We start from the raw sequence: 21,882 nt of genomic DNA, 5'->3' as shown, positions 1-21,882 counted from the left end.
AAAAAATTAAAAATTGATTATTTGGAATTGTGGTTTTTCTAACAAATATTTATTTATGCTACCGAGACATTGAAAGAAATCTTTAAAATACAACACGTTTTAAAATTGAATAACGTCGATTACTTCCTTATTGTTACTTACCTTTTTCATGTTCCTCTTCTTCATAATTATCAAACAAAACTAATCTGCATAAAGTGAATTTGAGAGCCTTAGCTCAGACCTTAAAGAAAAGTTGTTAAAAAAAATTTATTTGTATAATTTGTATATGATTTGATTTGAGTAAAAGTTGTGATGATACAATCTTCTCTATTATTTTAATCATTGTGAAATTGTGCCACATATTTTGCGTTATTGCGAAAAATCATTATTTCGATATTTATTTCGGAATCTTTTATTCTAGGAAACTGCGCTGAGCGTGATAAGTTCTACAACGGGTAATGCTGAATGTGTGAGCGATATTGCCGCTGCGGGTTGCATCACCCGCCTCCTCATAGCACTTAAGAAGATGTCCCAGACAGCCAAGGCAGGAGGATAAACGATACAAAACTTTCCTTTTTATTGTTTACAATTTTTGAAAGGGACCTCATGTCTTTAACTTTTTGAGAATTTTACAAAGGAATTAAGTCATTGCAACAAACTCAAATTTTCGGATCCCTATATCTTTGCAACCTGATGGTGTAAATCTTTGATATTTCAAACTTAGACTATTTGATATACCAGAATTCATAGTATGAAATATCTAAGATCTACGACATTGAGTTGCAAAGACATAAGGATTAGAAAATCAGAGATTGTAACAAAAACTCAGTTCCATTTTGACATTATTGGTAGAGGAATAAAAAGCTTTAAATATTTGATTAATGAAGAAACATGTAAACAATCTAGTTAGTTCATCAACTAGAAATTATGATGTAAAAATTATTCTATAAATCATTGTTTCAAGCAATCGTATCTGCACCTCCTAATATTTTAAAATAAGATGTCCTTTTTGTGAAATTAACAAAGGTCTAGGTCGTCTCTTTATGTCTGATTTTGTATAAGAATATTCCTTGAACCTTGTGATCGTATATCTGTGTGAACTAGATCAACGTGTTGGAAACCCTCTACTCTCTGTTCAGCAACACCAAGCTGGTTAAGGAGGGTCAGGAGAAAGGGACTGTTCTCTATCTTCTGGACATATTCTGCAATAGTGAAATCCCCGGCATACGGTAATTAGGGAAGCTGATAAGTGTGCCATTTGCAAAATTTGTCAAAATGGCATTTTTAAGATCATATTTATTTATTTATTTATTCGTTGTTAAGCTTTTAAAATCTCCGCTCTGTACCTGGCTTGCATTGTGAAATATATATTTAAACTGTTGTTTAGTGAGAAGACAGCTGAGGTTCTGGCCAAGATGGTGATGGATAAACTAGTTGGACCTAAAGTTAGGATTTCAATAAATAAATTTCTTCCAACAATTTTTGTCGACGCCATGAAACAGAGTCCAGAGGTAAATTTTCCACTGTTTTAACGTAAATAGTGATCTTAATGTTTAAAAATGACCTCGAATTTGTACATTGTACATTTATTGTTTTCATTGACCTTGAATTTTTACAATTTACATTGACCATGAACTGATGATAAAAACCTTAAATTTATATAATTGCCTGGACTTTTAGAACTTGAAATAATGTCAATCCTTGCTCCATAGAGTTGAAAAACACAAAGGTCCAATGATTATGGCCGTAATCTATAACGTTATATCTATAATTGTTTATATATACCTTAGCATAGCCCTTGATTGTCCACCTAGATTGTGATTTCTTTAGTGACAAAATCTGGTATCTATGAGCGTATAATGAATGTAGGCCGATTTATCAATGTATTGTCCCCTTGACTGTATCTATGAGCGTAAACTAAATGTAACCTGATGTATTACCGTACTGTCACTGTGACTGTATCAATGAGCGTATATTGAATGTAGGCTGATCAATGTATTGTCCCCGTGACTGTGTCTTTGAGCGTATATTAAATGTAGGCTGCTGTATCAATGTATCCCCGTGACTGTATCTCTGAACGTATAATGAATGTATCTATGAGCGTGTAATGAATGTATCTTTGAGCACATAATGAATGTATCTATGAGCGTATAATGAATGTATCTAGGAACGTATAAAGAATGTATCTATGAGCGTATAATGAATGTATCTGTGAGCGTTTAATGAATATATCTATGAACGTATAATGACTGTATCTAGGAAAGTATAATGACTGTATCTATGTGCGGATAATGAATGTATCTATGAGCGTATAATGAATGTATCTGTGAGCGTTTAATGCATGTATCTATGAACGTATAATGAATGTATCTATGATGTATAATGAATGTATCTTTGAGCGTATAATAAATGTATCTTTGAGTGTATAATGAATGTATCTATGAGCGTATAATGAATGCATCTGTGAGCGTATAATAAATGTATCTATGAGCGTATAATGAATGTATCTTTGAGCGTATAATAAATGTATCTTTGAGTGTATAATGAATGTATCTATGAGCGTATAATGAATGTATCTATAAGCGTTTAATGAATGTATCTTTGAGTGTATAATGAATGTATCTTTGAGCGTATGATGAATGCATCTGTGAGCGTATAATGAATGTATCTATGAACGTATAATGAATGTATCTTTGAGCGTATAATAAATGTATCTTTGAGTGTATAATGAATGTATCTATGAGCGTATAATGAATCTATCTATTAGCGTATAATGAATGTATCATGAGCGTATAATAAATGTATCTATGAGGAATGTATCTGTAAGCGTATAATGAATGTATCTTTCAGTGTATAATGAATGTATCTATGACCGTTTAATGAATGTATCTTTGAGCGTTTAATGAATGTATCTATGAGCGTATAATGAATGTATCTATGAGCGTATAATTAATGTATCTATGAGCGTTTAATGAATGTAGGCTGCTGTATCGATGCTTGACTCTGAGCACGAGAACCCTGAATTAATCTGGAATGAAGCGACGAGGAATAAAGTTGCAAGATTTATACAAGAGGAGTGTGAGAAACTTTTCCAGGTTAGAACTGATTCCTTAATCCATTCTTACATTTATCCTTTCATTATCCCATCCTCCCATGTATTCTCTCTTTCTAACATCCTTGCATTATTTTTAAATCATTAATACACAATTTCGTTCATCCTTCGTCTTACCTTCGTTTATCCTACCTTATTGTATTGATTATTTTTCTTCACATGTTTTCATTATTAATGTTTAATTAGATTTATCTGTTCGTCAATCTCATAAATCTTAAATTTAAAAATGAAACTTTTCTATTTAATACTACTTGAACTGACTTACCACGTTCAAAGTTTAAATGTTCAAAAGTATCAAATACTTCTAAATTTTTATAGTTTTTTGCATTTGAATAAAACTCTTTTCACAACTTTTAGTCAATTAAGATTATAAATAAAGTTGTTATGTTTCTAATTATTTACCCATCATTTTAGAAGCAGACTGGTGACCCTGCTCTTGGTTGGAACCTCAGTGACGATTTCCAGTTGAACTTCGACGACGTGGCCGGTGAGGTCGTCGTTGCTGGGGTCTATCTCAGGATATTCGTTCAAAATCCAGGTAAATTATTTTTTGGTTTATCAGGTTCATGTGTACACCTGAGTTTGCGATTCATTGGTTCATTAATAAATAAATTGTCATTTAACCTAAAATTGTAATATTCCACATTTTGCCTGATTTATTAGTTTTATTTTAATTACTTTATGTAAGCATTTCCGGAAAAAAACGACACGAAATTTTTTTTTGAAAAGTAATAATTTGCTGATTTTATTAGAATTATTCAAATAACCAAACTTGGAAGCTCCATGTGTTCAATGTATCTAGGTTGGGTGTTGAGGAGGCCTAAACAGTTCCTTGAAGAACTCCTGGAACGATTGGTTAAACTGATGAACGGGGGGAACAATCAGGAAATGGAACTTGTCACTCAGGTAATCATCAATCTACAGTCTACAGTCTACACTCTACGCTCTACGCTCTATGCTCTATGTTTTTATTTAACAAAATATTGGATAATTCACAAAGAGAATTAAATTAACGTGTACATCCAATGAAAATAATCGCAAAAGCAAAACTTTGCTTGGTTTGTAGGTTATATAGCTTTAAGCGCATAGAGAAATATAATTAAAAAGCACATTTCAGCTTCTCTCATGGTCAGCTTTAATATTAGCACTTTTAAAACATTTGTAAATTAGTTTTTAAGTCATTTCAATCAGCATATCTTTATGGAATTTTGAATGAGAGGGCACAAAGATAAAATGATTTTTCCTACTTTTAGTCTGAAAAGGTCATAATTTTCACAATTCTGTAATTATTTTGTATAAAATATTAGAAACCCAGCAGGAGCATTTAATCAAAATATTTCAAAATCTGTTTATCATGTTTGTTATAAGATTAATTAATGTCTTGATTATAATAGTGTTTAATGTATTATCTTTATGTTAATGTCTAAGAATAGTTTCAAAAACTAGGCTCAAGAGGCCCTTTGAGATCCTTTTTAGTGACAAGTTCAGCGTTTATCTGTTGCTCTTCAATCTGTCATTTTTCGCTGTAAATCATATTTCGCGGAAGTGTGAAAATTACTAGATGTCGACTTGTTTTTTGTTTTGGGAGAAATTTGTTCATCTTTTACCATCCATAAACCTTTCCTAGGGTCATGAGAGTTTCCACACAATAGTTGTTCCTGATCTATTCAGCCTGTTTTTGACATCTATTGGACGTCTATATGATTATATAAATATTAGAATGATTCGGAGGCGAGAAGCGGCAAACGGGCATGTTGATTAAATTGTCCCTAAATAATGATATTATGATAATGACGGTAATTATTTAATGTCTTCGAAACTCGTAGTATTTTTATTAAAGTAAAAATTTTACTTTTTAGTCTTTAATTCTGCTGCTGGAAGCTCAGGCTGCTTTATGTGAGCAGCTTCCAGCTACAGGATATATCAACCGGCTGCTCTCTACGATGTCACAAAAGGGTGAAGCTGCTCAGAAACCCGGAATTCAATTTTTTCATCAGATTTCTAAGGTATGTTTAGTTTTTATGGTCAGGAGCTCCGGGATATTTAAAATTTTTGAATTTTTATATTTTTGAATTATGTCCAAATCTTCAGTGTTAATGGCGGAATTTTTGGATGCATTGTCTTAATCAAAGTTTCAAAATGTAAAATTCTTAGATGTCCGTTTTTATTAAACCAGATAATTTTACAAACATCGTGTGCATTTTTAGTTACTGAAGGTAAGTTAATCTTGAGAACTTAGGATTAAAAGTCGAACACAGGATTTATGAAAGTCTATCACAAGGTGCAAGGCCATATTTCATTTTTGATGTAGTAAGTTCAATTTGGGTTTGAGATGTGGATGGGAAGTAGGTTCCCTTTAATCTCTGACTTAATTTGACTTTTCAACGCTGGGTGTGATCGTACACAATTCTCTTCAGAAATACATATTTCAGTGTTCAATCTCTCTTCTGTATTGAATGTCTTTCTTCCATTTTTAACACCTTTGAATAAATAAAATAGAATTTAATTGTTATGTCGTACTTTTTTTAGAGAGAACCCCTAATTAGTCCACAATTTAAAAAATATAAGATGAACTTTCTATTAATAGTTATGATGTAAATTTTCTCTCTAGAAGTTTGGTTTGTGTTCATTTTTCCCTCTTAAATATGTTTTCTTGCCTAATATAATTGCTGAATATCTGAAAGGGAAACTAATTTAACTGGGAGTGATTTAAAACTTTTACACTTTTTTATTGTTTTTGTCTCCCAAACAATCATGGAACTGTCCACGGTTCTGGAACTGTCTGGACTAAAAACCAAGAAATTGTGTTCATCACTACGACGAAGTCTTGGAAATGAGAAAGTTGTTGAGTCTAACATTTTCAAGAAAATGGAATCTCTTCATGATGAGTTTGATAACTATGTTGATCTACGAACCTTAGGGATTCGCCAGATCGAGGCATATCGGCCACGCCCCTATTCTCCACACCTTTAAAACGTCCGGCTCTAACCTGGGAACTCATATATTTATCTCTAACAGATATAATATAGACTCACTTTCCTGCAACTCTCAGGTCTTTGACAGGTTGAAAATCTATCACAAACATACTTATTAGGTTTAAAATAAGAATGCCTACAATGGCTTAGAATATCAATAACATAATAAATGTAAATGAGACTTTAAGGATGTTTTCCTGGTGGTTCTAATGGCTATTTACTCAATAGTTGAGGTCTAATCTCATTGTATAATTGTTATCTGAAATGATACAGACCTTCAGATAAATACTAATCATATGACATTTCTCATGTAAATATAAAACACAAATATACAAATATAAAACACCAGGACAACATCTGGGTTGGCTGGATCTCTCTGTTGTCTCTGTCCCAGTCCTTAAAAATGACTTTCATAAGAAGAGCAATCTTAGCTCAACAAACTTTTATGAATCAAAAACAGAAGAGTTCATTTCTGGCAATGAAGTTGTAATTCGGGATATGGCATATGTTAAGAATACTTCAGAATTCATTAGATATATCATAGATGACAGAGATTTAGATATTCATGATGCTCTAGTAAGAATATCTCTTGATGCTGGTCAAAACTTCTTGAAAGTTATAGTTAATATTTTTGATCCAAACAGGAAGCATTCAACAAGTTCTGTTTATGATGATTCCGGAGTAAAAAGATGTTTTATTCTTGCTATCGTTGAAGATGTATCTGAGGACAATGGTAACCTGCAAAAAGTTCTTGATCCACTTAAGCTTGGAGAAGTAGACTATTCTCTTGCCTTTGATATGACGTGTGGGAACAGTGTCATGGGAATTTGTAGTCATGCTGGAAAACATGCTTGTCTCTACTGCGAGGGAGAATGCACTCTAGAATCTGGTAATTTAAGAACACTTGGATCACTGGATTTCTAGTACAATCAATATGCTTCTGATGGATGTCCAAAATCCAGGATGAAAGAATATAAAAACGTTATCAAGCCTAGACTTGTGTACCTTGATGATGATCCAGAACTGTACATAGAGCACATAATCCCTCCTCCAGAACTCCATATTCTCATGGGAGTTGTTGACAAATTAAGTGTACTTTTACTTACTTTATGGCCAGCATTTGAAAAATGGTTGAAATCCCACTATGTAATGATGCGAGGGTATCATGGAACAGGATTTGATGGTAACAATGCGAGCAAAATGCTCTCCTTGATTGAAACTCTGGCAAGAGATATTGTTGCAGATGGAAGACATGATTTAATACCTATTATAGATTGCTTCAGAAAATTTGCTTCAGTAAAACAAGATTGCTTTGGAGCTGAGTTAAGTGTAAATATATCAAGCACAATCCAGGAGTTCAAGGATTCATTTCAATATCTGCAGGTTTACATAAGAGACATGTTTAATGAAGAGTTGGTTACATCATGGAAAATACATGTGGCAGTATGCTACATAGTTCCATTTGTTCTTCACAACAAATCAAGTCTAGGAAATTATGCAGAACAATGTGTAGAAGCGATTCATCACAAATTTAAGAAAACCTGGTCTAATTATAAACGTTCAGTGGGTCATGATAGCTATGACAAAAATCTTAAATCTGCAGTTGTTCATTTTAACGTACTATGAATAGATAAATGTTTTTCTAGTAATATAGTTATTTATTTATACACTGTGTTAAAGAGGGAAAATTTTTAAATTAAAAAATTTCGGTATTTAGCACTTAGTTCAGATTTGTTCAATGATAAAAATGATTAATACTAACATGTAAGAGATGAATTATTGAAAAAAAATCGAAGTGGGGAGAAGTTCAACCTGGCGGTTAGTCTGGTCAACAGTGCCCTGTTTCTTGATATTTTGAGATCTCTTCCCTGTTTCTTGATATTTTAAGATCTCTTCCCTGTTTCTTAATATTTTGAGATCTCTTCCCTGTTTCTTGATATTTTTATTTCTCTTCCCTGTTTCTTGATATTTTGAGATCTCTTCCCTGTTTCTTGATATTTTGATATCCCTTCCCTGTTTCTTGATATTTTGAGATCTCTTCCCTGTTTCTTAATATTTTGAGATCTCTTCCCTGTTTCTTGATATTTTGAGATCTCTTCCCTGTTTCTTGATATTTTGATATCCCTTCCCTGTTTCTTGATATTTTGATATCTCTTCCCTGTTTTTGATATTTTGAGATCTCTTCCCTGTTTCTTGATATTTTGATATCCCTTCCCTGTTTCTTAATATTTTGAGATCTCTTCTCTGTTTCTTGATATTTTGAGATCTCTTCCCTGTTTTTTAATATTTTGAGATCTCTTCCCTGTTTCTTAATATTTTGAGATCTCTTCCCTTTATCTTGATATTTTGAGATCTCTTCCCTGTTTCTTAATATTTTGAGATATCTTCCCTGTTTCTTAATATTTTGATTTCTCTTCCCTGTTTCTTGATATTTTGAGATTGCTTCCCTGTTTCTTGATATTTTGAGATCTCTTCTCTGTTTCTTAATATTTTGATTTTTCTTCCCTGTTTCTTGATATTTTGAGATCTCTTCCCTGTTCCTTAATATTTTGATTTCTCTTCCCTGTTTCTGGATATTTTGATTTCTCTTTCCTGTTTTTTGATTTTTTATTTCTCTTCCCTGTTTCTTGATATTTTGATATCTCTTCCCTGTTTCTTGATATTTTGATATCTCTTTTATAATATTTGATAACCTGAACTGTTTAGTCGAGTGTATGTGTTGAGGGGATGGGTAACTGCGACTGTATTGCACCCCTACATCGAGCAATGAAACTTAGGAAGGATTTGTTAGTTGTCAGCTGTGAGATGTTTAACAGGTATATTTGACCGACAAGCTGGGATATTTTTGACAGGTTTATTTGACCGACAAGCTGAGAGATGTTAAAAGGTAAATTTGACCGACAAGCTATTATCAAGTATATTTTACGATGAGTGATGTTTATCAAGTATATTTGACTGACAAGTTTTATTTTCAACTTTTTCGCATAAAAAAAATATATGAATGATTATGTTTAAATAAAATAGTTTTAATCAAATCAATAAATTTTGTTTTTTACAAAACTTTCTTGTTATATTTTACACGTGAACATGTTCTAATCCCACAAAATTGTTATATTTTACACGTGAACATGTTCTAATCGCACAAAATTGTTATATTTTACACGTGAACATGTTCTAATCGCACAAAATTGTTATATTTTACACGTGAACATGCTCTAATCCCACAAAATTGTTATATTTTATACGTGAACATGTTCTAATCCCACAAAAATCCTTTCTATAGTCTTGCATAATTTATGCATTACAACCTGATTACTTTTTATAAGGAGGTTTATCCCTTTTGCGGTTCTTCTGTACTCGTCTTTCATTATACCTTTAATAATCTTTGTTTTGATTTCCATTAGAAATCAACCACTTGTTTTCAAAGTTAGTAGGCACCATCTCCGATTTTTTTCAAACTTAAATGTGAAACATTGCATAATCAGTAATTTTTAGACTCTGTTCACCTCCGTGTGCGGAGCACTGAGGTCATGAAGCTTTGACCTCTGCAAAGAGGTTGCTCTTTTCAAATTATCATAACTTCTTTTCTATTTAAGATATCGACCTAATTTTCATTAAATAGGTAATGAATAAGGCTTTATTTGTTTGTTCATAAAACAATCGATAAAATGAATTTTAGGGGTTGATATTTTCAAATAAAAACTTGTTTCTCAAAAAAGACATAGTATACTTCGATTTTTTAAAAATTCACACTAAACACTCTCTTATATGGTGAAAATACTGTAAAAATGTCATGCTTGAGAAATTATTGGTTTAGAAGTTATGCTCGGTTTTTTTGGTTAATTCGCCGCCGCCGAGCATAACTTTAAACCAATAATTTCTCAAGAATATTTGAGAAACAAGTTTTTAAAATTCATTTTATCTATTATTTTATGAACAAACAAATACAGCCTTACTCAATGTCTATTTAATGGCGTTAGATTTAGTCCGATATCTCACAGGGAGGTGAACAGAGTCTAAAAATTATTGATTATGCAATGTTTCACATAGGTCTTTAAATATTTGAAGTTTGAAAAAAATCGAAGATATTGCCTACTAGGGGGTGGCTGATTTCATATGGAAAGACCCTTTATATTTTATTATTAAATTGTTTCCAAAACTGCGCCTTTCGGTGAATAATCAAAATGATTCCACGGTTTTTCTTTCAATATTATAACAATAATTTTGATTATTACACTTTCTTCCTACGCATAATATATTATTACACAAAATGGGTGACAATAACAAGAAATATTCCGGATTTGGCTACGTAGTAACAGTCCCTAAGAGCAAAATTTATTTATTTATTTTTATAAATCTATTTTTAGAATATTTGGATTTAATCATGACAGTTTGGTTTCCCAGGCACTTAATTCAGGATTAGTTAAGGTAATTTTTTTGTCATTTATAATTCAATTCAATTCAAGGATCTGTATCACGTGACAATGATACTGCACTGCCATTGGCGGAAGTTCTGGTCACGTGATTAGTTAGTCACGTATCAATCATATCATCAATTTTATCTATGAAAAATGAAAAGTTATTAAATTCAAATAATAGAAGGAGCAAACTTAAGTTATTCAGGCTCCTCTTGTTTACTCTTATATGGCTTGATTAACTCCTAAACTGCTTAGGTTCAGGCTATGCCCCCTTTCATTTTTCCTTAACTTCTTCTTCAAACTTTTATTAACGAGAAAACTAAAATTACAGTAATATGAAAAAATGTTTAAAATGTACTTAAATATATTTGGAAATGCACGAACGTTAGAATTTATGTCTGAAATTGCTTATTGCAATTAACTCTCTATATAGAGATTTATGAGATCAAAAATAACAAAACAGCCTCGTTCGGACAAATATAAACTAAAAACTTTTTGATATATAGAGACTGTTGCAGTGGAAAAATGCTAAAAGTACAGTCAGAAGCACAAATATGTAGTGTTCTGGAACTATTATTGAATTTGACAGTAATCTTGGCAATTTAATTTTCTCATTGAATGAATATCGACCGATTAACTTGATACAAAACGGAACATAAAAGTTAGTGGGAAGTCTCAATTGAAGATTGGACAATGTATCGCAAGACTTATTGTCAGTGAGATTAGCTGGATACGAGTATATGTTGGGTATATAGTTACAGTGGATATAATTACAGTGGATATAGGCAGAGATTTAAAAGTGGATCTTTTATATAAAATCCTATTGGATACAAGATGTATTGAGACTTTTAAGACTTGTTTGACTATAGAAATTAACTCAAAGCATGTTGGAATGTAAAATTGGAATTATTGAATTAAAATATCAGTTTGGACAATAATTTACTTAATTTACAGTTTGAAATGACACCAATCTGTGACCTAGTTATCTAATGACTTGACGCCAAAATTTAAGAATTATTCACGACTTATCACCATGAGACTGCAGTGTATCCTGAGAAGTGAAAATTAAGTTTATAAAAATGGATATAACTGGAAATAGAGTTCCATTGGATATAGGCAAAAGTTGGATATGCAAATTTGATACAAAATCAACTTGGATGCCAGATATATCAACATTTTGATATTTTGAATTTAGACTTTTCCATTTTGAATTGTTAAGGGTGGAAGTATCAAGTTCTCAAGTTGTATTTTGGATTTGTAATTGAGAAAATTATTGGCCCTTAAGAACTGGGCAGGTGTTAGAAATGTTGAACCAAAAACTTGTCAACAAATGACTTAACGCCTTAATTGTACATTAATAGCAGACTCATTGCCCTGCAGCTCAGAGGATCCTGAGATTCACCGGATATAATAATTGGATATCATACCGATACTTAGATACTTATAAATGTCATGGAGTATATTAGGTTGGATTGGATTGCATTTGTGAAGTAGTATATTAGTCTGCAGGATCAGATCAAACTGTAGATTCAGGGAAAATCAGCAGCCAGTGCTTCATATCCTTGATCTTGTTTATCACTCAAAAGTATTCCACTACAGATTTTAAATTCTAAAAATTGTCAAAATGTGGTTACTTAGAATAAGTTCTTTAATAAGATATTTTCACCAGAAATGTATTGTTTGATAATTTACAGTGACTGGATTTTCTATTTTGAGCTGCCACATTTGTCATATTTTGAATTTTCAATTAGAATCTGTCACATCTGTCTTGGTTTGAAGGATTTTGTAAATTGAAAACAATCTTCAAACATATTCAGCTGAATCTTAAACTAAACTTCATTGGACTGCATTGGGTTTCACTGATATATAGACAGCTATGAAAGTTATTCATAGAATTTTTAGACAGGCTGAACTTTATTCGCACTGCAAGAACATTTGCTTTGGTTTTACCTCCCCAACTCACTTAATGCTTAATATACATTCTTAAACTGTAAAGTTCTTGTTTTAAACTTAAGTTTAAAAAGATTAATTAGCAAAATATTGCTTCTAAGAAACCAATCAGAGTGTCTATTGCAGAACTCGAACAGCAAATCAGGAGTTGAGAAATTTTGAAATTTTTGCGTGCAAAATATAATTGTTTAAGGATCTGCTGGATATTCTGCTAGATATGAATATAATATTATTGTTTAAGGATCTGCTGGGTATTCTGCTAGATATGAATATAATATTATTGTTTAAGGATCTGCTGGGTATTCTGCTGGATATGAATATAATATTATTGTTTAAGGATCTGCTGAGTATTCTACTAGATATGAATATAATATTATTGTTTAAGGATCTGCTGGGTATTCTGCTAGATATGAATATAATATTATTGTTTAAGGATCTGCTGGGTATTCTGCTAGATATGAATATAATATTATTGTTTAAGGATCTGCTGGGTATTCTGCTAGATATGAATATAATATTATTTTTTAAGGATCTTCTGGGTATTCTGAGTTCAAGACTAGACAATATACCTAATAAAGCTGCCTGTAAAGCTCAGGTAGGATTAAACTGCTACTAAGGTTCAGTCCTCTGTTAACAAATAAATAAAGCAATCAACCTTCAATAAAGATGACAAAGAAAATGAATTAACAGATTTTCTCTATATCTTATAATACACCTAGATTCAAATATGTTAAGATTATTTATGGTTTTTAATACTCTTTTTCTAAGTTGATTTCTTAATGCTCGATTATATAAGTATTGGTTGATTGATTTTGGTCTGAACTACTTACTGCTGGTTCAAATTTGAACCACTGATTTAAGTTTAAGATTTAGGAAGGATGTGAATTAATGATTCAAATTTGAACTGGCGGTAGGTAGTTCAAATTCAGTCCCTGGTTTGATAGATTGATTTTTTGCATAGGTTGTCAACGCATTAAAATCTCTGCAGCGAAGTTTAGTTTATGGAGATGAGGTCTCAAAACTTCTTAATTCTACACAGGTTAGTAGAATCATATTTTACTGGTTTTCTTCTCCTTAGAAGACTAAAGTATTAGTACAGGGGTATATTTTTTCTTATAAAAATATATATCATCCCGCCCCTGCCCCTTCCCTTCTTGAAAATCATTTCTTTAACAGAATATTTGTGTTGCTTGCTCGGAGTGCAAATTATAAAGATATGGGTTTTATTTGCTGAATTGGGGGGAATAAATGAGATTTGAGGGGGGGGGAGTGAATTTTTATGCTAAAAAGCATCAAAAGAATGAAAAAATTGCATTTAATATTCTTCTTCTTTCTGTGGGGGGGGGGGGGGGGGGGTAATTCTGAAATATATACACTGCTGTAATAGTAATGTAAACTGGGATCCCAAGAATCATTTAAATATCTCCTTTATGTAATAATACAATTGTTTAACTTGAGCCAGTTCTGTGTTGGGTAGAAGTTATCTCTTCGCATGAAATAGAATCCTCACATTCTGGAAAGGTTCTATTTTATCCAGAAAGTGGTCTATTGTCAGCCATACAACCCAATTTAAAGCTAGTTTAAAGCTACAATTAATTTTCCTGACAAGGTTTAAAGAAGTAATTCAATGATAATTCTCCTTCTAGTTGAACACATTACACAGATTGCCAGAGTGCGCTCACTATTGTTATTATACAGCTGTTTGATGCCTTTTCTGTTATAATTCTTAGCATTTTTTAGTTGTCACAGAAAGTTCGATCCTGTTATCCTACTCTTGTATCTTTCATTTAATCATGTTATCCTTTCTCATGTATCTTTCATTTGTTCCTGTTATCCTACTCATGTTTCATTCATTTGATCCTGTTTTCCTACTCCTGTTTCTTTCATTCGTTCCTGTTATCCTACATATGTATCTTTCATTTGATCCTGTTATCCTACTTGTGTATCTTTCATTTGATCCTGATATCCTACTCATGTATCTTTCATTTGTTCATGTTATCCCACTCGTGTATCTTTCATTTTATCCTTTTATCCTACTCCTGTATCTCTTATTTGATCCTGCTATTCTACTCGTGTATTTTCTTTCATTTGATCCTGATATCCTACTCATGTATCTTTCATTTTATCCTGTCATCCTACTCATGTATCTTTCATTAGATCCTGTTATACTACTCATGATCTTTCATTTTTTCCTGTTATCCTACTCATGATCTTTCATTTTATACTGCTATTCTGCTTATGTGTCTTTCATTTTATCCTGTCATTCTGCTTATGTGTCTTTCATTAGATCCTGTTATCCTACTCATGATCTTTCATTTTATCCTGTTATCATACTCATGATCTTTCATTTTATCCTGTTATCCTGCTTATGTGTTTTTTATTTTATACTGTTATTCTGCTTATGTGTCTTTCATTTTATCCTGTTATACTACTCATGATCTTTCATTTTATCCTGTTATACTACTCAGATCTTTCATTTTATCCTGTTATACTACTCATGATCTTTCATTTTATCATGTTATCCTACTCGTGATCTTTCATTTTATCCTGTTATCCTACTCGTGATCTTTCATTTTACACTGTTATTCTGCTTATGTGTCTTTCATTTTATCCTGTCATTCTGCTTATGTGTCTTTCATTAGATCCTGTTATCCTACTCATGATCTTTCATTTCATCCTGTTATCACACTCATGATCTTTCATTTTATCCTGTTATCCTGCTTATGTGGCGTTCATTGTATCTTTCCATTAAAAAATACATAATTGTAGGAAGTGGTCATTATGAAAGGGGATGGTGGAGATGTCATGTTTGATTTGGGGGGGGGGGGGGGGGTCGGCTGCCTTCATCTTTGGTTGAAATCTTCCAATTTTTGGCTGCACGCCTAATTAGTGATCGAAATTCCTGAAATAAAATAAAATTGAATTTTAATGACCTCTAGTGACCTCCACAAATAGAAGATATTTCAACTATGGCTTTATGCATATCTCCACCATCTCCTTTTGTTTATTATAGACTCCCAATTTTATTGAATTACGGGGTTGTCTTTTAAACAATTCCTGAACCTTATTAACAACTTTTTCTCATGTAATCCTTTGATGAAAGCTAATGAGAATTTTATATAATCAATCTTTCCCTTCTTACAGATATCTTTATTAATTTAAATTATTTTTTCTATTGAAACAAAATATTTTAAAGATCAAATCAAATCATTTTCTTTATTTTAGAGACATTTTTTTTAATAGTATGATTCGAATGTCTGAACTAAATATTTAAGCAAACAAACATTCTGACTTCTGATTGGTACTGGTAGGACCAAATATTGTGACTTCTGATTGGTAATGGTAGGACCAAATATTGTGACTTCTGATTGGTAATGGTAGGACAAAATATTGTGACTTCTGATTGGTAATGGTAGGACCAAATAGAACTAACTGAACCCACAAGTCTACAGAAGATACGGATTAGATTAACAGCACGAAGGAAAACTAGGATGGTACCTATTTCTGGCCACACTAGAGTTGTGTCCCAATGAATTAGCACATAAATAATTGTAATTACGGTTATTTTTATGGAGGTTTAGTCCTGGTTTCTAAAGAATGATGATGGATTGCTTGTTTGTTTGTCTGTCCTTGATATTGTTTGTTACTCTTGTTTTTCTTCCTCCCTGAAGCTTATTAGAATTAATCAATCTCTTGTCATTCTTTTATCTGCAGCAGACCTATCGGAGGCGTTTTCAGGGGGGTTATGGGGCTCACCCCCCCCCCCATCAGTGAAATTTATGATTTCCAGTAAGTTTTTGGGTCCAACATGTGCTGAGCCCCCCGGTCCTGGAAAGAAATAAAATACCACCCTGGATAAATTCCTGAAAACGCCCCAGGAACCCCTGATTGGTAGGGTCATGCAAACATAATAATTTGCTATTTCAAATCTGTTTTCTTAAAACACTTTTTTAAATTTATTTTGCTGAATCAAGAAATCAGCCAATATTATAATGAAAATAGTTACTGTTGTAATGTTGTAGATTACTCAGTGGAGGGCAGAAAGATTTTCCAGCCTCGAGACTAGGGTTTCCTGATTTTTGTTCAATCTCTTACGCGAAATTTTCGTTCACCTTTGGTGAAAATTCCGGTTGACATTTGGTTAAAATTTCGAACTTTCGTTAAACATAATATTTTTGTTTGCAAATATTTTCATTTTCGTTGAAACTCTTACTATTTAAAAGGACTGTTCAGGAAAAATAAAAGGGGTATAGATTAAAACCGAAGCATTTTAGGAGTTGATCGAGACCTATCCAAGCTCCTCTGGGTTACCGTAGTTTTCAGATTGGTTGCATATTTGCTGAATATGATCAGTTTAAAACTTAGATTCTTATACCAAATCTGATAAATGTAAGTTTTGTTATAACTTTGACACTGTTTTATTTCAATCTCTCGGGACAGGAACATCAGATAGAACTCTTGAATGTCTCAATCAACTCCTAAGGTGCTTAGGTTTCAACCCATCTCGTTTTTCACTTTTCCTTAACAGTCCTTAAAAGCGAGAAAAGTTTAAAAATATTTTCTTGTAAGAATTGTTCGATGGAAATCAAATTAAGAACAAATGCTTGGATGGTTTACCTACTTGTTGCTGAATAATAAAAATGAAATTTGATTATGAAACTGCTTAGAAGAATATTTAAATTAATCATGATACTCAGTCATCTTTAAATCGAAATGTTCAGTTATTAATCGGTATTCGTTGCACAGTATTCGTCTGTTTTTTATGTTTAAAAAGAGACATTCAATCAGTCGTAAACGTGCTATGAATTAAAAACAGAATCTGTAAAGAAGATGTTAAAATACTTGTGACCCCAGAACTGAAGTATAGTAGAAACTGTAAACATGGTATGAGTTAAAAACAGAATCTGTAAAGAAGGTGTTAAAATACTTGTGACCCCAGAACTGAAGTATAGTAGAAACTGTAAACATGGTATGAGTTAAAAACAGATTCTGTAAAGAAGGTGTTAAAATACTTATGACCCCAGAACTGAAGTATTGTAGAAACTGTAAACATGGTATGAGTTTAAAACAGAATCTGTAAAGAAGGTGTTAAAATACTTGTGACCGCAGAACTGAAGTATTGTAGAAACTGTAAACTAAAAGATATATAAAGTGGTTTAAGTATATACTTCTACTGCATTGAATGGACAAAAGGAAAGAGAAGATAAAACTAAATTACTATTTTATCCCAGTTTCTAAAGCACAATTCACATCTAAAGAAGATTAATGAAATTTAGCAAAGCAAGAAACTTTCTTTCATTGGGACTAGGTTTTAATTCTAGTATTTTTCTTGCACCTGTTCAGTGTGGTGGAAATTTAATCTTTCAAAAGTTCACAATTTATATTCTCCCACCACCCTCTCTCCTTCTTTCAAACATCACCGCTTTGTTTTTAATATTACAGGGGCATGTCTGATTCACATTGCTGAACCTTTATCTGATAATTAATGTGCAAGATATATTTGTTTGTGTAGTTTGAAAGGTGTTAAATTCGATCAATATTGTCAATTCTGTTAGCTCTTGATCTTTTTCTCATTGCTGTCCAATCCTTAATAAACTCTTCTCTTGTTCTTCTTATTATATTTTCAGTATTGTAGAGTGTAGAGTTTATCAATCTTCTTTGTAATTATATTTCAATCAAGATTTTGTAAGATCTAGGGGGTGGTAAAGCTGTTATTTGTATTTATGACTGGTTTTTCTTTACATTCTTTCACTTTCATAGTATTTCGACTTTCGAGGTGGAGTTATTTTACAGTTGTTATTTCATAATTTAAAACATTACTCTGAACTGTTTTTCTTTCTGTGCATTTATATTATTTTTAATTCTGAGTTGTTCAAGTCTTACCTTGTAGTCCTTCATTTCTTCTGCTAATTGCAATACTTTCTAAATAATAATAAATGTTATGGTTCAATATGTACTATGGAATACTCATGATGATGTAAACATCGAAATAAATTTCTTTATTTGAAGTTTTGCATTCTACAGATAGAGAGCACTTGTAATCAATTCTGATTTTATGAATCATTTTATCCTGCAGACATTAAAAATTTTCAAAATCATCAAACTAATGATTAATTGTCTAGGTTTGGTCCCAGTACGAGGCCCAGAAGCATGATCTGTTCATCGAGGATCGGCCGACGATGGCAATATCCTCCCAGCCGGCCACCGCCGGATATCTCACCATGGCGCGGCATGCTATGCCCAGCGTGCCGCCTCCAATTGAAAATGATGACTCAGACAGGTTTGTTAGTTTTATCTTACTATTTGGGATTTACTGTACTGTAATCAATTAAGAATTTCAGGAACGTCCTATTTCTTAACTTCCAAGTTCAATCTCTAAATCGCTTGTAATGAGTGAGCTGTTTTTAACGGCAATTAAAAGATTCTCATTACTATGGAGAACTGATTTTTAGCACAGTTGCTTTTACTGTATAGTAATGTTTCAGGGTTCACAGCCCTGCTGGTTTTCTACAGGGTGTCCCACATCATATTGGACCGTCTTAAAGCTTTAAAATGCGATTTCCGGGACTAATCAGAACATCTAAAATGAAATGAAATGAAAAATGAATCATTAAAAAAACTTGAATTTTGCAAAATATAAAAATTTGCATGCAGAAAATACTAGGTTTTTTGAGTACTATATGAGTAATTTGGCGTTATAAGCTTTGAGATAATGTTTTATAACATGGGACGCTTTGTATGTTATATGTAATATATATCTCTGAAAAAAGTGTATTTAGGCTTTTTAGCGTATTAAACATCGATAAAATGTGTTAAAAAGAGTATCTAGCTCTTATCATACCCACGTATGGGGGGGGGTCGATGAAACATTTTTCTCTAAATACCGTTTTACTCTTCAAATGGGGACCTAATATTCGAAAATGTGCTCGGTCTCTTTTCAAAGATTTTCAATTATAATTTTATTTTTACGGTTTTTACGACAGAATAGAATAAATAGAATTGAGGATCTTTAAAACTAAAAGACGAAAAAAGATTTCGAATTGAAATTCTTTGGAAATTCGATTACATTTTGATGGTTAAAACGGAATTTTACAGTAAAACTTTACAAAGACAAATTTATGGACATTGTACCCATTAGTATCATTTTTTAGTACAGCAAAACGACGTCTAGTGGGTGAAAATATCTTCGGAAATGGGACCGAGCACATTTTCGAATATTAGGTCTAATTTTTAAGGTTAAAACGGCATTTTAGAGAAAAAAAAAAGACATTGATGACCCTCCCCTTACATTTGTGGGGATAGTACCCATTAAAAGCACTTTTTAACTAAATACAACGATGTTTACTAGGCAAGGAAAATATTTCTTATTTAAATATTTAAAATCCATTCAATATTCAGAAACAAAGAAAAGTAAAATGTTTATTGCTGGTATTTATAATGATGATGATAATGATGATGATAATGATAATGATAATGATAATGATAATGATAATGATAATGATAATGATAATGATAATGATAATGATAATGATAATGATAATGATAATGATAATACCAGAAACAGAGTATTTTAAACTTGCTCTGACAAACTTTATTATTTCACTAAAGATGTTGTCCGAATAATTATTTTATTTTAGCTTTAACAGATTTACAAATTGTGTTTTTTTTTAGGGATAACAGTCTGCTGATGTAAGAAGAAAAGTGCTTAATATGGTTCAAGTGTATGTATTGTGACACTACCAGTGGTGAGGATGGTGGTCTGTGATAGCTGATTTTATGTTTCGCGCATTTATTTGATTCCCTGTGATGTGTATTCCGCTAAACTATTAACGTGGCAAAATCTGTGAGCAGATAGAAGACGATTTCTGTGTGAGTGGAGATTGCCGCATGTTATTCTTTTCCTGGATCCCATTTAGTCTTTTTTTATAGTATTTATTGTCTATATTAATAAATGATTATGATAACTAAATAATTAATAAATGTAAAATTAAAATTTATTGAAAGTTTTTCTCAACTTTTCAATTAATTTGTGAAACACGGCTTTTTAACATTTATTCTATTATTTATCTGGTTAAACTTTTTGTCTTGTACCTACAATGCGCTAAAAATGACTTAAAGAATTAAAAATGGTTAATTTTGCAATGTATTGTATAAACAGATTGCTGAACGTAGAATACTAGAAAGAACACTGATCAAAGGCGAATGCATCAAGAAGGCGGGAAGTGGGTCAAAATAGTTATTTAGGTTGTCAAGGGAAAATACGCAATAAAAGCTAAACTTTAGTCTAACGTGAAGTACAAAGTTTAACAGTCTCAGTGGTGTTATTTTCGAAGATTTCATTGTGATGTTTTTCTTTTGTAATTTGACGGGTATTTTGAAAATGTTACCTAATAATACTTTTTTCAGTGTCATTGTGGACACCATGCATTCTAATCGGGTTTACCCGATATTAACCAATTAATTTTACAAAAAGGAATTAGGTTTCCTAATTTCGAATTTAAATCTTTTGGAACAGGTTGAAAACATAATTAAATATTTATCATTTGAGAGTTGAAAATGAATGAAATTCCTTCTTTTTACACTTAAATGAAAACAAGCCTTGTAACTTACATTTTATTCAAAATAATTTCACTTTGTACTAAGGTACGGTTTTTTATAGGCCGAGTAGTAAGATTGGGTTTAACAGCAATTCGGTTCAACTTGTAAACATTTAAACTTTTACACTTTTATCATATTTTAGAAATCTAATCCACAGTGTAGACCGGTGAAATATTTATATAAACACCATTGTAGACTATATGAACATTTATTTAACCCACAGTTTAGACCAACGGAACCTTTATTTAACCCACAGTTTAGACCAATGGAACCTTTATTTAACCCACAGTTTAGACCAATGGAACCTTTATTCAACCCACAGTGTAGACCAATGGAACCTTTATTTAACCCACAGTTTAGACCAATTGGAACCTTTATTCGACCCACAGTGAATACAAATGGAACCTTCATTTAACCTACAGTGTTGACCAGTGTAACCTTTATTCAACCCACAGTTTAGACCAATTGGAACCTTTATTCAACCCACAGTTTAGACCAATGGAACCTTTATTTAACCCACAGTTTAGACCAATTGGAACCTTTATTCAACCCACAGTGAAAACAAATGGAACCTTTATTTAACCCACAGTGTAGACCAATGGAACCTTTATTAAACCCACAGTGTAGACCAATGGTACCTTTATTTAACCCACAGTTTAGACCAATTGGAACCTTTATTCAACCCACAGTGAATACAAATGGATCCTTTACTAAACCCACAGTGTAGATGGAACCTTTATTTAACCCACAGTGTAGACCAAAGGAACCTTTATTTTAACCCACAGTGTAGACCAATGGTATCTTTATTTAACCCACAGTGTAGACCAATGGAACCTTTATTTTACCCACA

At 32.0% G+C, this 21,882-nt stretch overlaps 1 protein-coding gene across 1 annotated transcript in view; it reads left to right on the top strand.

Moving 5' to 3' along the window:
• Positions 1–20,403, top strand: part of LOC111701176 (dnaJ homolog subfamily C member 13) — a 54,080-nt gene extending 33,677 nt beyond the window's left edge. The window contains exons 45-57 of the mRNA XM_023472347.1: positions 401–523; positions 1,084–1,208; positions 1,367–1,490; positions 2,961–3,074; positions 3,506–3,629; positions 3,894–3,997; positions 4,951–5,097; positions 8,773–8,882; positions 10,434–10,494; positions 12,964–13,029; positions 13,396–13,473; positions 18,557–18,714; positions 20,106–20,403. Of these exons, the coding sequence (XP_023328115.1) occupies positions 401–523; positions 1,084–1,208; positions 1,367–1,490; positions 2,961–3,074; positions 3,506–3,629; positions 3,894–3,997; positions 4,951–5,097; positions 8,773–8,882; positions 10,434–10,494; positions 12,964–13,029; positions 13,396–13,473; positions 18,557–18,714; positions 20,106–20,127 (1,356 nt within the window). The 3' untranslated portion in view covers positions 20,128–20,403. The remainder of the gene's footprint in view (positions 1–400; positions 524–1,083; positions 1,209–1,366; positions 1,491–2,960; positions 3,075–3,505; positions 3,630–3,893; positions 3,998–4,950; positions 5,098–8,772; positions 8,883–10,433; positions 10,495–12,963; positions 13,030–13,395; positions 13,474–18,556; positions 18,715–20,105) is intronic.
• Positions 20,404–21,882: the final 1,479 nt, after the last annotated feature.

The sequence above is a fragment of the Eurytemora carolleeae genome, unplaced genomic scaffold, assembly GCF_000591075.1.
Source record: "Eurytemora carolleeae unplaced genomic scaffold, Eaff_2.0 scaffold447, whole genome shotgun sequence".
NCBI lineage: Eukaryota > Metazoa > Arthropoda > Copepoda > Calanoida > Temoridae > Eurytemora > Eurytemora carolleeae.
This window is presented reverse-complemented; position numbering and strand designations above follow the sequence as displayed.